This window comes from Vigna angularis, chromosome 7 (genome assembly GCF_016808095.1).
Source record: "Vigna angularis cultivar LongXiaoDou No.4 chromosome 7, ASM1680809v1, whole genome shotgun sequence".
Classification (NCBI taxonomy): domain Eukaryota; kingdom Viridiplantae; phylum Streptophyta; class Magnoliopsida; order Fabales; family Fabaceae; genus Vigna; species Vigna angularis.
In genome coordinates, this window is record NC_068976.1 from 22,962,553 (window position 1) to 22,975,812 (window position 13,260).

The following is a 13,260-nucleotide window of genomic DNA, read 5'->3' on the forward strand; positions in this document are numbered from 1 at the left end:
ATTGGTTAAGCACAAAATAAAGTTAGTATTGATGATTGTTTTAGCGACCATTCACGCGCTAGCTACGTTAATAGTAATAGCTACTACAATTTTCATAATTTAAAAAAAAAGTGTTAAGAGTAAAACAATAGTAAAACTGGTTAAAAATTATGTTTCAACTTATTGGGAAAGAAACTCGGTCAATAATAAAATGCACCTGATTGACAAGAATTTATTTTTAATAAAAAGGATCATATATATATATATATATCATTATTTATTATTCTGTAGACGTGTAATATGGTAATCTAACATTACTATAAATTTTTTGCGTAAATTAGATTTCACATTACTTCATATTTGTGTATTGATGAATGCATTATGTAATGTTAAAAATATGAATGTTTCTTTGTATGATATGGTCGGTGTGAGTATCATTGCATTGCTAACAAATTAGAAAGCAACGTTAGCTTAATTATTGCAAAAAATAAATAGTATCAAATATAATGATTTATGATTAGATAATATTGTAAAAAAAATGTACATTATTAGTGTATTTTAATTACATTCTAAATTGTTTAATTATTGATGGTTCAGTTTATTAATTTTGAATGAAATTTATATCAGATGTTGGAAAATATTTAGAAGAAAATGCAGACATGCTTCTTAAAGTAATCAAAGATGAATGTGTGGTATTTAATTTGTCACCATAATCATTCAACAATCTTGTGATAACTAATAGACGTTTTGTTTAATGATTTATAAATGTAATCATTAAGAGCACATGCTGGGTACGGAATCAGTCAATGACTTTTGAGTAGTTTACATTAAAAGAGAATAAAAATATTTAAAGATTTGATTAACCTTTCATGGTCAATAGATTTTATCATAGTTTTATTTGATGCAGCTGAGGCTGATAACTTATCTGTAATGATCACATGATTAACAGAAAATTCGTATTGATATATCTAATGATCACATGATTAACAGAAAATTCATAAATAGATTAATAATAACCTATTGCTATTGTTTTCTCCAAGAGCCAGCCTAAAACATAATTAATCCTAATTAATTATTAGAGATCTTAATTAATTTGTAGAGTGCAAATAGGTAGTACATGTAAAATATATTTATTTTGACACACCAAGAGGATAAAAGGTATGGGAAAAAAGGCATTGAAAAAAGTATGGCAAAAAAACATTACTTAAGGTAATTTCCTAGGTTTTGTCTAGAACACACAAAAAAATAATAATTACGAATGTATAAGACAATTCTTAAGGAACAAAAATTTTAAAGGGTAAATCTTATTGTATATTTTTTTTTAAGTAATGAAATATTCACAGAATTCTAAGTAATGTATTTTTTTAAACTCTTTTGCTTTAATTTTATGTAGTATTGTTTTCTTCCTTAGTTCAAAAAAATAGTTTTATAGTAATTTTTTTCTATCATTGAATATGTGTTTTTTTAGTAGAGATCCTACCAAGAGTACGAATCTTTAGTAGGTTGGAAATCCAACTGTGAGTTTAAGTTTCATATTGAATAGAAATAAGAAAGTAGAATAGTATATAAAGATAAAAGACTCATTAACCCATTAACTTAAGGTTTTGGGTAAAGAGTGGTGTCAATCCCTTATATAAGTGGCTTAGATGTTATTGGTATTTGTGTAACCCACATCGAACCTCCTCCTCGATAGATCCAACAAAAATTTTTATTATGAGTTTACTATTATTTGATATTTTAAGCTACTTAATTTATATTATCAAGCAAGGCATGAATTTGTTTTATGGATTATTGTATTCAATATTATAATTTTTATGTAGTCAAAATATTATATAAAGTATTTCTTAGCAAATATTAAAAACACATCTAAAAGCACTATATCATGTGTGTACACATATATATGCATGGATCTCATTGTGATGCCACACATGCATTATTAACTCATCGGTCTTATATATAAATATTATCGTATGCTAATGATCAATATCATACTGTCATTATATATGTGTCGCTTTGATAAATTAATCTCCCATGACAACCTTACTTTTTCAATTAAAGTAAGACTTCCTTGCTTGCACAATACCATTACAAGATAAGAGATTTGATTTTCTTTCTATCTCAAACATTCACTTATTATTAGAGTGACTATTGCTTGAATATTCTCTTAACTCTTACTTGGTGTTGCTTGTTATATAACTCAACAAGTTAAAATTCATTGTCACTTAAGTCATCAACTTTTTAATTGAATGTTCACATGTAAATATATGGTTTCATAACTTCTAGAACCTCGTGCACTATCATCATTTACGAGTGTTTGAACAACTCTTGAGTGTTACTTGTTCCAAAGAAGAAATAATTGCTTCGATATTTCTCTCATTTAGGCTTTGTTCACTTGAATAGATTTGAGGGAGAGTGATTGAATGGATTTGAAGGTAAATTTTTTGTTGTTTATTTGAGTGGATTTGGAGGTAAGTGAAAGTGGATTTGGAAGTAAAGTTTTTGAGAATTAGTGTAGGATTTGATTGATGTGACAGATTAAAAAAATTTACTTCCAAATCTACTCTCACTTACCTCCAAGTTCACTCAAATAAACAACAAAAAGTTTACCTTCAAATCCTATCAAATTCATTCAATCACTCTTTTCCAAATTCATTCAAGTGAACAAAGTGTTAACTTTAATGTCATAATTTAAGCTAATTACTTTATCTCTTCAACATCCATGTAACTAACTATTTAATAAATGTATTTTTTTTGTCAAAATAATTAGTGCACAAAAGTCCAAGTGTAACACCCCGATTTAGGCGTTACAATTTATTTTCCACACAATACATATGTAATTTTTTTTTTTAACACCAACAAAATTTTAAGTTCTTTATTACAGCACAAGTCTTCTGAAAATAAAAGTCCACACAGTTCATAAACTTCTGAAATTTAAAATTTCACACAGTTCGGAAATTCAAACATAGATCTATTTTAGAAATTCCCCATGTCTCCTTTTCCCCGCAGATCTCTCATCTTCTAAGCATTTTCAGAACCATCTGCTAATTCATCTGAAATAGTTTCTGCTCCCGTATAATATCACACATTATACGATCATTGCATTCACATACACAAACACAGACAATAGGGTGAGCTAACCGATTCAAGAAATATACGTCATCCACAATCTTACTAACATCACAAGTGTGGCAATCAGTCAAATACATGCATCTCAAACATACTCAAAAACCAACTATTACACTGATACTTTATAATATTTCTCCAGTTAAAATCATCAGTCGATTCACTAGAGTCAATACAACATATTATTAATCTGCCTACTTACCAAAGCACAGCAGTCAACAATCCTTCTGTCTACTTACCAAAGTAGTATAACCATGATATACTGATTACTTACCAAAGTAATCTAACGAGGTGATCTACTTACCAAAGTAGTATAACCATGTGATACTGACTACTTACCAAAGTAATCTAATGAGGTGATCTACTTACCAAAGTAGTATAACAAGGTGATATTGTCTACTTACCAAAGTAGCACAATAATGTAATATTATATACTTACCAAAGTAGCATAGCGTGGAACACTCCGCCTACTTACCAAAGCAGTGCGGTTTATGTCAAGTTCACCTCTCATTTTTCCACCTACTTACCAAAGTAGTGTCCGACTTCAAACCTCTCCTCTCCCGACTTACCAAAGTCGTAGGAAAATAAATAAAAATTCAGATTTACAATTATGGCAATAATGTCTATACCACCCATCCAAATTTACCATCAACTTATTTACAATTCATGATTTAACTCAAATAATTATTACAACTCAGAATATTCAATATAATTTAATTTTCTAATATAGAATATATTATATTACTTATCCTCCAATCTACAAAATACAACTACACATACAATTTAAGAATATAATTATCCAAGTTTTTACCCAATACAAATAAATTTACTATTTCGTGAAAATATTACTCTTCACTCATATCATTAATTACAGATCTGAACCAATCAAACTAATAAACAACATGTTTAACTCATATGGTAAAATTTTCAGTCCAATCCAACGGTTAATGAGGCGGAAATCATAATTTATGTATAAATGATCCAAAAACATAAATTAAGCAATATTAAGATCCCTGAGAAGATACGAAATTAATATCTATAAATCTGTATCTCCGATTTAAAATCTGAACGGTCCAAGTATGACACTATCTTTTAGAAACAACATATTAAAATTTCAGGGTAATCCAACGGTTAACTAAGTAGATATAGAGGTTTTACCGAGGTAACTCAGAGACAGAAATTTAAGTGGTTCACGGTTAAACTCAAAATGCGGAATGAATTCCTCTAAGCACAGACATCTAATTCCAAATCTGAACGGTCAAGATCACTTGATATGTCTTATGAACCACATACTAAAGTTTGGGCTCAATCTAACGGTAGATGAAATATATACGAAATTTGTGCCATGATAGCTTAAGAACAGCAATACAGTGTTCATCCGATTGTTTCACACTTTCGAAATTTCTTTCTCTAAACATAGACCTTCAATTACAAATCCGATCGGTCAAATTTTATTAATATGTCCTAAGAATCATATATAAAATTTTGAGGTTGATCTAACGGTTAAATAGGTCCAAATCTATATTTTTAACGAGACAACTTAGTAACAGAACTACAGGGTAACTAATTTACTCAAACTTGCATTATTTATTTCTCCAAGTACAGACTTCTATTTTCAAATCCTAACGGTCAAAGTTTAGTAATAGGTCTTAGGATTCACATACTAAAAGTTTAGCTAAATCCAACGGTGAAAACAATTAATAGAAATTTTTCACCACAGTAACTCGAAAATAAGAAATTATAATCATGAAAACCAAATTTTACACAAGTCAATATATAACTACCATTACCAAATTTTAACACATTCATACTCATATTCATGATCATAATCAAGAAAGGATTAGCTCCCCTACCTCTTCTCCTTGCAAGAAATTCTTCACTCTTGATACCTCTAGACCACCACCTTTGCTTGTTTTCACTTTCAATTTCAAAGAAAATTCTAACTTAAATCTCTCTTCTTCAAAGAGAGCAATTCCTCTCCTCCTTGCTAGACCAAGTCAGTCTCCACACTTAGAATACTTAGGATTTTCGTTCACCTCCCACCAAGGACCTCTCTACTCTCTCCCAAAACTCCAAATCTGATTTGGAATTAAAAGAAAATGCCTTAGACAACAAAGGACCTATGCACTTGGTACTTAGCAATAATAAACAACCAATGAACCATCCTAAACCATTTTTTTTCAGCCCTAAAACATGGTAGGAAAGTCTCCAAAGGTTCCAAAATGTTCTCCTAGTTCAGAACACAACCTACCCACTCCAAAAAAATCGCAACTTGTAAAAATGTACCTAAAATTAAGGTTGGACGCTAGCCCCTGGACAGCAACACTGTCACGTTTTCCCCAGCTCAATTAGACCCCTTCCCGAAGTCCAAAATATGCGTATGAGTAGTCAAATTGAAGCTCTTTGAGTCTAGTTTCCAATGAAACAAGAATCAACTCAATTGATATTTTCTACAAAAAGTTATAATTAAAATAGTAAACCATGTCAAACCTGACAGCATTCCATTTTACATTATAACTTGAACTTTTTACAACTTGGTAAATTCTTGAGGTTCTAGGGTCTTACATTCTACCCCCCTTAAAAAATTTTCGTCCTCGAAAATTAAGATGTTACTCAAACAAATGAGGGTATTCTTTTATCATATAATCCTCTAGCTCCCACGTCATCTCTTGGGTTTCCTCGTCCCAAAGCACCTTCAATGTATGAATTTCCTTTCCTCGTAACTTCTTTGTTTGAGCTTCTAACACCCTTACTGGCATCACTTCGATAGTAAGATCTTCACGCACTTGAATGTCATCTGTTTCCAAAACATGAGTCGGATCAGAGACATACTTCCTCAGCTGCGACACGTGGAACACATTATGCAAGTTCGCCAACTGTGGTGGTAATGCTACCTCATATGCTACTGGTCCAATCCTCCTAAGAATATCGTAAGGACCAAGAAACTTTGGTGACAACTTCCTTGATTTAATAGCCCTACCTATGCCGGTAATCGGTGTCACACGTAGAAACACATGATCTCCTTCGTTGAACTCAAGAGGTCTTCTTCTCTTGTCTGCATAAGATTTTTGTCGACTTTGTGTTGCACGCATCCGGTCTTGTATCAACTTGACTTTTTCTGTTGTTTGCTGCAATAACTCGGGACCTACTGAAATTGTTTCTCCATCCTGAAACCAGCACAAAGGTGTCCTGCACCTTCTCCCATACAATGCTTCATACGGTGCCATTCCAATGCTCGCATGAAAGCTGTTGTTGTATGTGAATTCCACCAAAGGCAAAACCTCACTCCAACCTCCCAAATGATCCAATACACACGTTCTCAGCAGATCTTCCAATGACTGAATAGTCCTTTCAGTTTGTCCATCTGTTTGAGGATGATATGCTGAACTCATTCTTAACTTTGAACCCAAAGCCTCTTGCAATTGCTGCCAGAACCTTGACGTAAACCTTGGATCCCGATCTGAAACAATGCTATTTGGTACACCATGCAATCTCACTATTTCTTGAATGTACAACTTCGCCAACTTCTGCATTGACATCCTCAGGTTGATTGGCAAAAAGTGAGCACTTTTCGTCAATCGATCAACTATCACCCAAATGGAATCATGACCCTTCAATGATCTTGGTAAGTGAGTTACAAAGTCCATCGAGATGCTGTCCCATTTCCATTGGGGAATATCCAACTGTTGTAACATTCCACCTGGCCTTTGATGTTCTATCTTAGCCTTCTGACATACCAAACAAGAAGATACAAACTTTGCCACATCCTTTTTCATCCCACTCCACCAGAAAGATTCTTTCAAGTCTTTGTACATCTTAGTCATACCAGGATGTATGCTAAGACGACTCTTGTGTCCTTCTTCTAGAATCATCTTCTTCAGCTCATCCTTTGCTGGAATGCAGACTCTATTCTTAAAACGAATAATACCATCTAATCCCAAACTGAAGTCTTTAGCTTGATCCGTTCCCAACAACTCCATTGTATCTTGTAGACTTGTGTCTTCCTTTTGTCCCACTTTGATCTCTTCCAAGAAATCATTTGTGATCTTTAAATGACAACACCAAAGGTGATCTTGGCTCAGCTGTAATCCCAAGTTCATATCTCTGAACTTCTCTATTAATTCAAACTCCTTCACCATCAAAGCTGACATATGTATTCGCTTCCTACTCAAAGCATCGGCTACAACATTTGCCTTCCCTGGATGGTACTGTAACTCAAAATCAAAATCCTTCAAGTACTCCATCCACCTTCTCTGCCTCATGTTCAACTCCTTCTGATCGAAGAGATACTTTAAACTCTTGTGATCACTAAAGATTTGAAAACGTGATCCGTAAAGATAGTGCCTCCAAGTCCTCAAAGCAAAAACCACAGCCGCTAATTCGATGTCGTGCGTTGGATAGTTCCTTTCATGCACCTTCAACTGTCTCGATGCATAAGCTACTGGTCGCTTCTCCTGCATCAATACACAACCGAGCCCATGGTATGAAGCATCACAAAACACTTCAAAAGCTTTAGAAGCATCAGGGACTGCTAATACTGGAGCACTTGTCAACCGTTTCTTCATCTCTTCAAAACTTGTTTCACACTTGTCGGTCCATAAGAAAGGTTGTTCTTTACGAGTCAACTGCGTCAAAGGACCCACTATCTTGGAGAAACCTTCGACAAACTTCCTGTAGTAACCAGCTAGGCCCACAAAACTTCTTACTTCCGACACCGTCTTTGGACGTTCCCACTTTAGCACTGCCTCCACCTTCGTTGGATCTACAGAAATTCCTTTGGCAGAAATCACGTGGCCAAGGAATTGTATTTCCTCCAACCAAAATTCACATTTAGATAATTTCCCAAACAATTGATGCTCCCTAAGAGTCTCCAACACAATCCTCAAATGTTCAGCATGTTCTTCACGATCCCTTGAATATATAAGAATGTCGTCTATGAACACAACAACAAATTTATCTAGCCACGGTCGAAATATTCGATTCATGTAATCCATGAATATAGCAGGAGCATTGGTCACTCCAAACGGCATCACCACATACTCGTAGTGACCGTAACGTGACCTGAAAGCCGTCTTCTGACTATCCTCTGATTTGACCAAGATCTGATGGTAACCAGACCTCAGGTCAACTTTTGAAAACACACCAGCTCCTCGCAACTGATCCAACAAGTCATCAATTCTTGGTAGTGGGTACTTGTTCTTAATCGTCAACTTATTCAGCTGCCGGTAGTCGATGCACAACCTTGAACTACCATCTTTCTTCTTTACTAACAAGACTGGAGCTCCCCATGGTGACACACTCGGCCTGATAAACCTCTTCTTCAGTAGTTCCTCAATTTGTCTCTTCAGCTCTGCTAACTCTGTCGGAGCCATCCTATACGGAGCCATAGACACTGGTCCAGCTCCTGGTACCAAGTCTATAGAGAACTCCACTTCCCTGCTTGGTGGCAACCCTGGTACTTCATCTGGAAAGACATCCTCGAACTCTTCCACTACTGGGATACCCATCGTCTGAACCTCAAAACTCTTCTTCTCTTGAGCTACCAGTACAAAACACATGGCCCCATCACTAACATCCTTTAGAACTTCTTTGGTTGAGATTAGTTCTAAACCATCCGAGTCTGGAAAAACCAATCGTTGTTGTCCACAGTCAAGCAGAACGTGATTGGCGGTCAACCAATCCATTCCCAGAATTACATCTAAGCCTACGAGAGGTAAGGAGATCAAGTTCACTTTGAACTTGCGTCCGTAGACTACAATCGGGCATCCAACACAGATTGAACTGGTTGAGATCTGACCCGATGTTGGTGTAGAAACCATCAATTCATACCTTAGATTACTCACCGGTATACTGAAGTCTTTCAAACAAGTAGAAGAAACAAAGGAGTGCGTAGCTCCGGAATCAAACAATACATGCACACATTTACCAAACAAAAGGCATGTGTCAAGGATGAGATTACCTGGCTTTGCAGCCTCTTCACCGGTCAAAGCGAAAACTCTTCCAGCTATCTTGGGCTTCACGCCTGAAGAACTTGGTTGTTGTGGTGCATATGCTATCTTCTTCTCAGGACAAACATGAGCGAAATGTCCTAGCTTGTTACACACAAAGCACCTCTTCTCTTCAACCTTCACTCCAGAGAGCTTAGGACAATCCTTCTTGTAGTGCGCACCACCGCATTCAAAACATTTCACGGCTGTTCGCATAAGCGGTTGGGGTCGCTGATATGGCTTCTTCCATGGCTTTCCTCTAATAAACTTGTCCTTCTGAGTCTTGTCAACTCGGTTTCGGTTCATTTCCAGTAACTCCACCTTTTTTGTCTTCTCAACTAAGGCTGGAAACTTCTTGATTTCAAGAGGTACAATCATTCTCCTCAGGTCATACCTCAGACCCTGCTCAAATCTTTGACACTTCCACCCTTCCGTCATGTGCTGACTATAAAAACGGATAAGATACTCAAACCTGTCGATGTACTCTTGCACTGACATCCCACTTTGACGCAAGGCCAAGAACTCTTGCTCCCTTTCGATCTTGGCGCTAGTCGGGAAGTACTTTTCCAAAAACTTGTCCTTGAAACTGTTCCAAGTAATAGCCTCTTCATCAGATTCCATCAGTCGCTTCATACCATCCCACCAGTACTCTGCTTCCTCTTTCAGTATGAAGGTTGCGTAATCTAGTTTTTCCTCATCTGTGCACTTGATCACATGAAAGATCTTCTCAATGTCCTTGATCCAAGCATCTGCTTTATCTGGCGTAGCTCTTCCATTGAACCTTGTTGGGTCGTGCCTCAAAAAGTCATTCAGCCTCGAATAAGTCCTCGGTTCCTGAGTGGTATGTTGCCTCTCCATTGCGTTGATCATCCGATCAACAGCCCGATTAAAATCATCAATTGGAGGTGTTTGACCAACATTGTTAGATCGACGTGCCATGTTCTACCATATACGTCAAAAGAAATTAATTTAAACACAAGTCAAAACAATGCATATCTCTACCTTTCAAACCAACGCTCTCCAAAAGAGCTACAAAATCATCACAACAAATCACAGAGTCACACAACAGAAGTTAACGAGCTCACTTCCCAAAAGCCCCAAAAGATTTTTTGAAAACCATGGCTCTGATACCAAACAGTGTAACACCCCGATTTAGGCGTTACAATTTATTTTCCACACAATACATATGTAATTTTTTTTTTTAACACCAACAAAATTTTAAGTTCTTTATTACAGCACAAGTCTTCTGAAAATAAAAGTCCACACAGTTCATAAACTTCTGAAATTTAAAATTTCACACAGTTCGGAAATTCAAACATAGATCTATTTTAGAAATTCCCCATGTCTCCTTTTCCCCGCAGATCTCTCATCTTCTAAGCATTTTCAGAACCATCTGCTAATTCATCTGAAATAGTTTCTGCTCCCGTATAATATCACACATTATACGATCATTGCATTCACATACACAAACACAGACAATAGGGTGAGCTAACCGATTCAAGAAATATACGTCATCCACAATCTTACTAACATCACAAGTGTGGCAATCAGTCAAATACATGCATCTCAAACATACTCAAAAACCAACTATTACACTGATACTTTATAATATTTCTCCAGTTAAAATCATCAGTCGATTCACTAGAGTCAATACAACATATTATTAATCTGCCTACTTACCAAAGCACAGCAGTCAACAATCCTTCTGTCTACTTACCAAAGTAGTATAACCATGATATACTGATTACTTACCAAAGTAATCTAACGAGGTGATCTACTTACCAAAGTAGTATAACCATGTGATACTGACTACTTACCAAAGTAATCTAATGAGGTGATCTACTTACCAAAGTAGTATAACAAGGTGATATTGTCTACTTACCAAAGTAGCACAATAATGTAATATTATCTACTTACCAAAGTAGCATAGCGTGGAACACTCCGCCTACTTACCAAAGCAGTGCGGTTTATGTCAAGTTCACCTCTCATTTTTCCACCTACTTACCAAAGTAGTGTCCGACTTCAAACCTCTCCTCTCCCGACTTACCAAAGTCGTAGGAAAATAAATAAAAATTCAGATTTACAATTATGGCAATAATGTCTATACCACCCATCCAAATTTACCATCAACTTATTTACAATTCATGATTTAACTCAAATAATTATTACAACTCAGAATATTCAATATAATTTAATTTTCTAATATAGAATATATTATATTACTTATCCTCCAATCTACAAAATACAACTACACATACAATTTAAGAATATAATTATCCAAGTTTTTACCCAATACAAATAAATTTACTATTTCGTGAAAATATTACTCTTCACTCATATCATTAATTACAGATCTGAACCAATCAAACTAATAAACAACATGTTTAACTCATATGGTAAAATTTTCAGTCCAATCCAACGGTTAATGAGGCGGAAATCATAATTTATGTATAAATGATCCAAAAACATAAATTAAGCAATATTAAGATCCCTGAGAAGATACGAAATTAATATCTATAAATCTGTATCTCCGATTTAAAATCTGAACGGTCCAAGTATGACACTATCTTTTAGAAACAACATATTAAAATTTCAGGGTAATCCAACGGTTAACTAAGTAGATATAGAGGTTTTACCGAGGTAACTCAGAGACAGAAATTTAAGTGGTTCACGGTTAAACTCAAAATGCGGAATGAATTCCTCTAAGCACAGACATCTAATTCCAAATCTGAACGGTCAAGATCACTTGATATGTCTTATGAACCACATACTAAAGTTTGGGCTCAATCTAACGGTAGATGAAATATATACGAAATTTGTGCCATGATAGCTTAAGAACAGCAATACAGTGTTCATCCGATTGTTTCACACTTTCGAAATTTCTTTCTCTAAACATAGACCTTCAATTACAAATCCGATCGGTCAAATTTTATTAATATGTCCTAAGAATCATATATAAAATTTTGAGGTTGATCTAACGGTTAAATAGGTCCAAATCTATATTTTTAACGAGACAACTTAGTAACAGAACTACAGGGTAACTAATTTACTCAAACTTGCATTATTTATTTCTCCAAGTACAGACTTCTATTTTCAAATCCTAACGGTCAAAGTTTAGTAATAGGTCTTAGGATTCACATACTAAAAGTTTAGCTAAATCCAACGGTGAAAACAATTAATAGAAATTTTTCACCACAGTAACTCGAAAATAAGAAATTATAATCATGAAAACCAAATTTTACACAAGTCAATATATAACTACCATTACCAAATTTTAACACATTCATACTCATATTCATGATCATAATCAAGAAAGGATTAGCTCCCCTACCTCTTCTCCTTGCAAGAAATTCTTCACTCTTGATACCTCTAGACCACCACCTTTGCTTGTTTTCACTTTCAATTTCAAAGAAAATTCTAACTTAAATCTCTCTTCTTCAAAGAGAGCAATTCCTCTCCTCCTTGCTAGACCAAGTCAGTCTCCACACTTAGAATACTTAGGATTTTCGTTCACCTCCCACCAAGGACCTCTCTACTCTCTCCCAAAACTCCAAATCTGATTTGGAATTAAAAGAAAATGCCTTAGACAACAAAGGACCTATGCACTTGGTACTTAGCAATAATAAACAACCAATGAACCATCCTAAACCATTTTTTTTCAGCCCTAAAACATGGTAGGAAAGTCTCCAAAGGTTCCAAAATGTTCTCCTAGTTCAGAACACAACCTACCCACTCCAAAAAAATCGCAACTTGTAAAAATGTACCTAAAATTAAGGTTGGACGCTAGCCCCTGGACAGCAACACTGTCACGTTTTCCCCAGCTCAATTAGACCCCTTCCCGAAGTCCAAAATATGCGTATGAGTAGTCAAATTGAAGCTCTTTGAGTCTAGTTTCCAATGAAACAAGAATCAACTCAATTGATATTTTCTACAAAAAGTTATAATTAAAATAGTAAACCATGTCAAACCTGACAGCATTCCATTTTACATTATAACTTGAACTTTTTACAACTTGGTAAATTCTTGAGGTTCTAGGGTCTTACACCAAGTATTAAAGATTTTATATGTATAGAGTTTTGAATAAAAAACAAAAAAATTAAAAATACATTTCATGAAATAAGAGCAATATTTCATAAAATAAAAGTAAATATTTCATAAGAATAAGTAATCA

General features: G+C 34.8%; 1 protein-coding gene across 3 annotated transcripts; it reads right to left on the reverse strand.

The window, feature by feature from the left end:
* Positions 1 to 2,826: 2,826 nt before the first annotated feature.
* LOC128197680 (uncharacterized) lies at positions 2,827 to 12,613 on the reverse strand. 3 transcript variants are annotated; one of them, XM_052879919.1, is made up of 3 exons: positions 12,421 to 12,613; positions 9,062 to 10,031; positions 2,827 to 3,041 (listed from the first exon to the last, which is right to left on the reverse strand). In XM_052879919.1, exons 2-3 carry the CDS (start codon positions 10,026 to 10,028, stop codon positions 2,998 to 3,000), a joined length of 1,011 nt encoding a protein of 336 aa, XP_052735879.1. In that variant the 5' UTR covers positions 10,029 to 10,031; positions 12,421 to 12,613; the 3' UTR covers positions 2,827 to 2,997. The 3 variants fall into 3 exon arrangements, 1 of the variants encoding a protein (XP_052735879.1); XR_008250306.1 differs by lacking the exons at positions 9,062 to 10,031; positions 12,421 to 12,613 and adding an exon at positions 4,956 to 5,148; XR_008250305.1 differs by lacking the exons at positions 2,827 to 3,041; positions 9,062 to 10,031 and adding an exon at positions 10,292 to 10,506.
* Positions 12,614 to 13,260: the final 647 nt, after the last annotated feature.

Coding starts and splice junctions, on each gene's coding strand:
- LOC128197680 (XM_052879919.1), bottom strand. CDS start 10,028: ATGGCACGTCGATCTAACAATGTTGGTCAAACACCTCCAATTGATGAT. Junction 3,042..9,061: donor TGAAGAGGCTGCAAAGCCAG/GTAATCTCATCC, acceptor ATACGGGAGCAG/AAACTATTTCAGATGAATTA.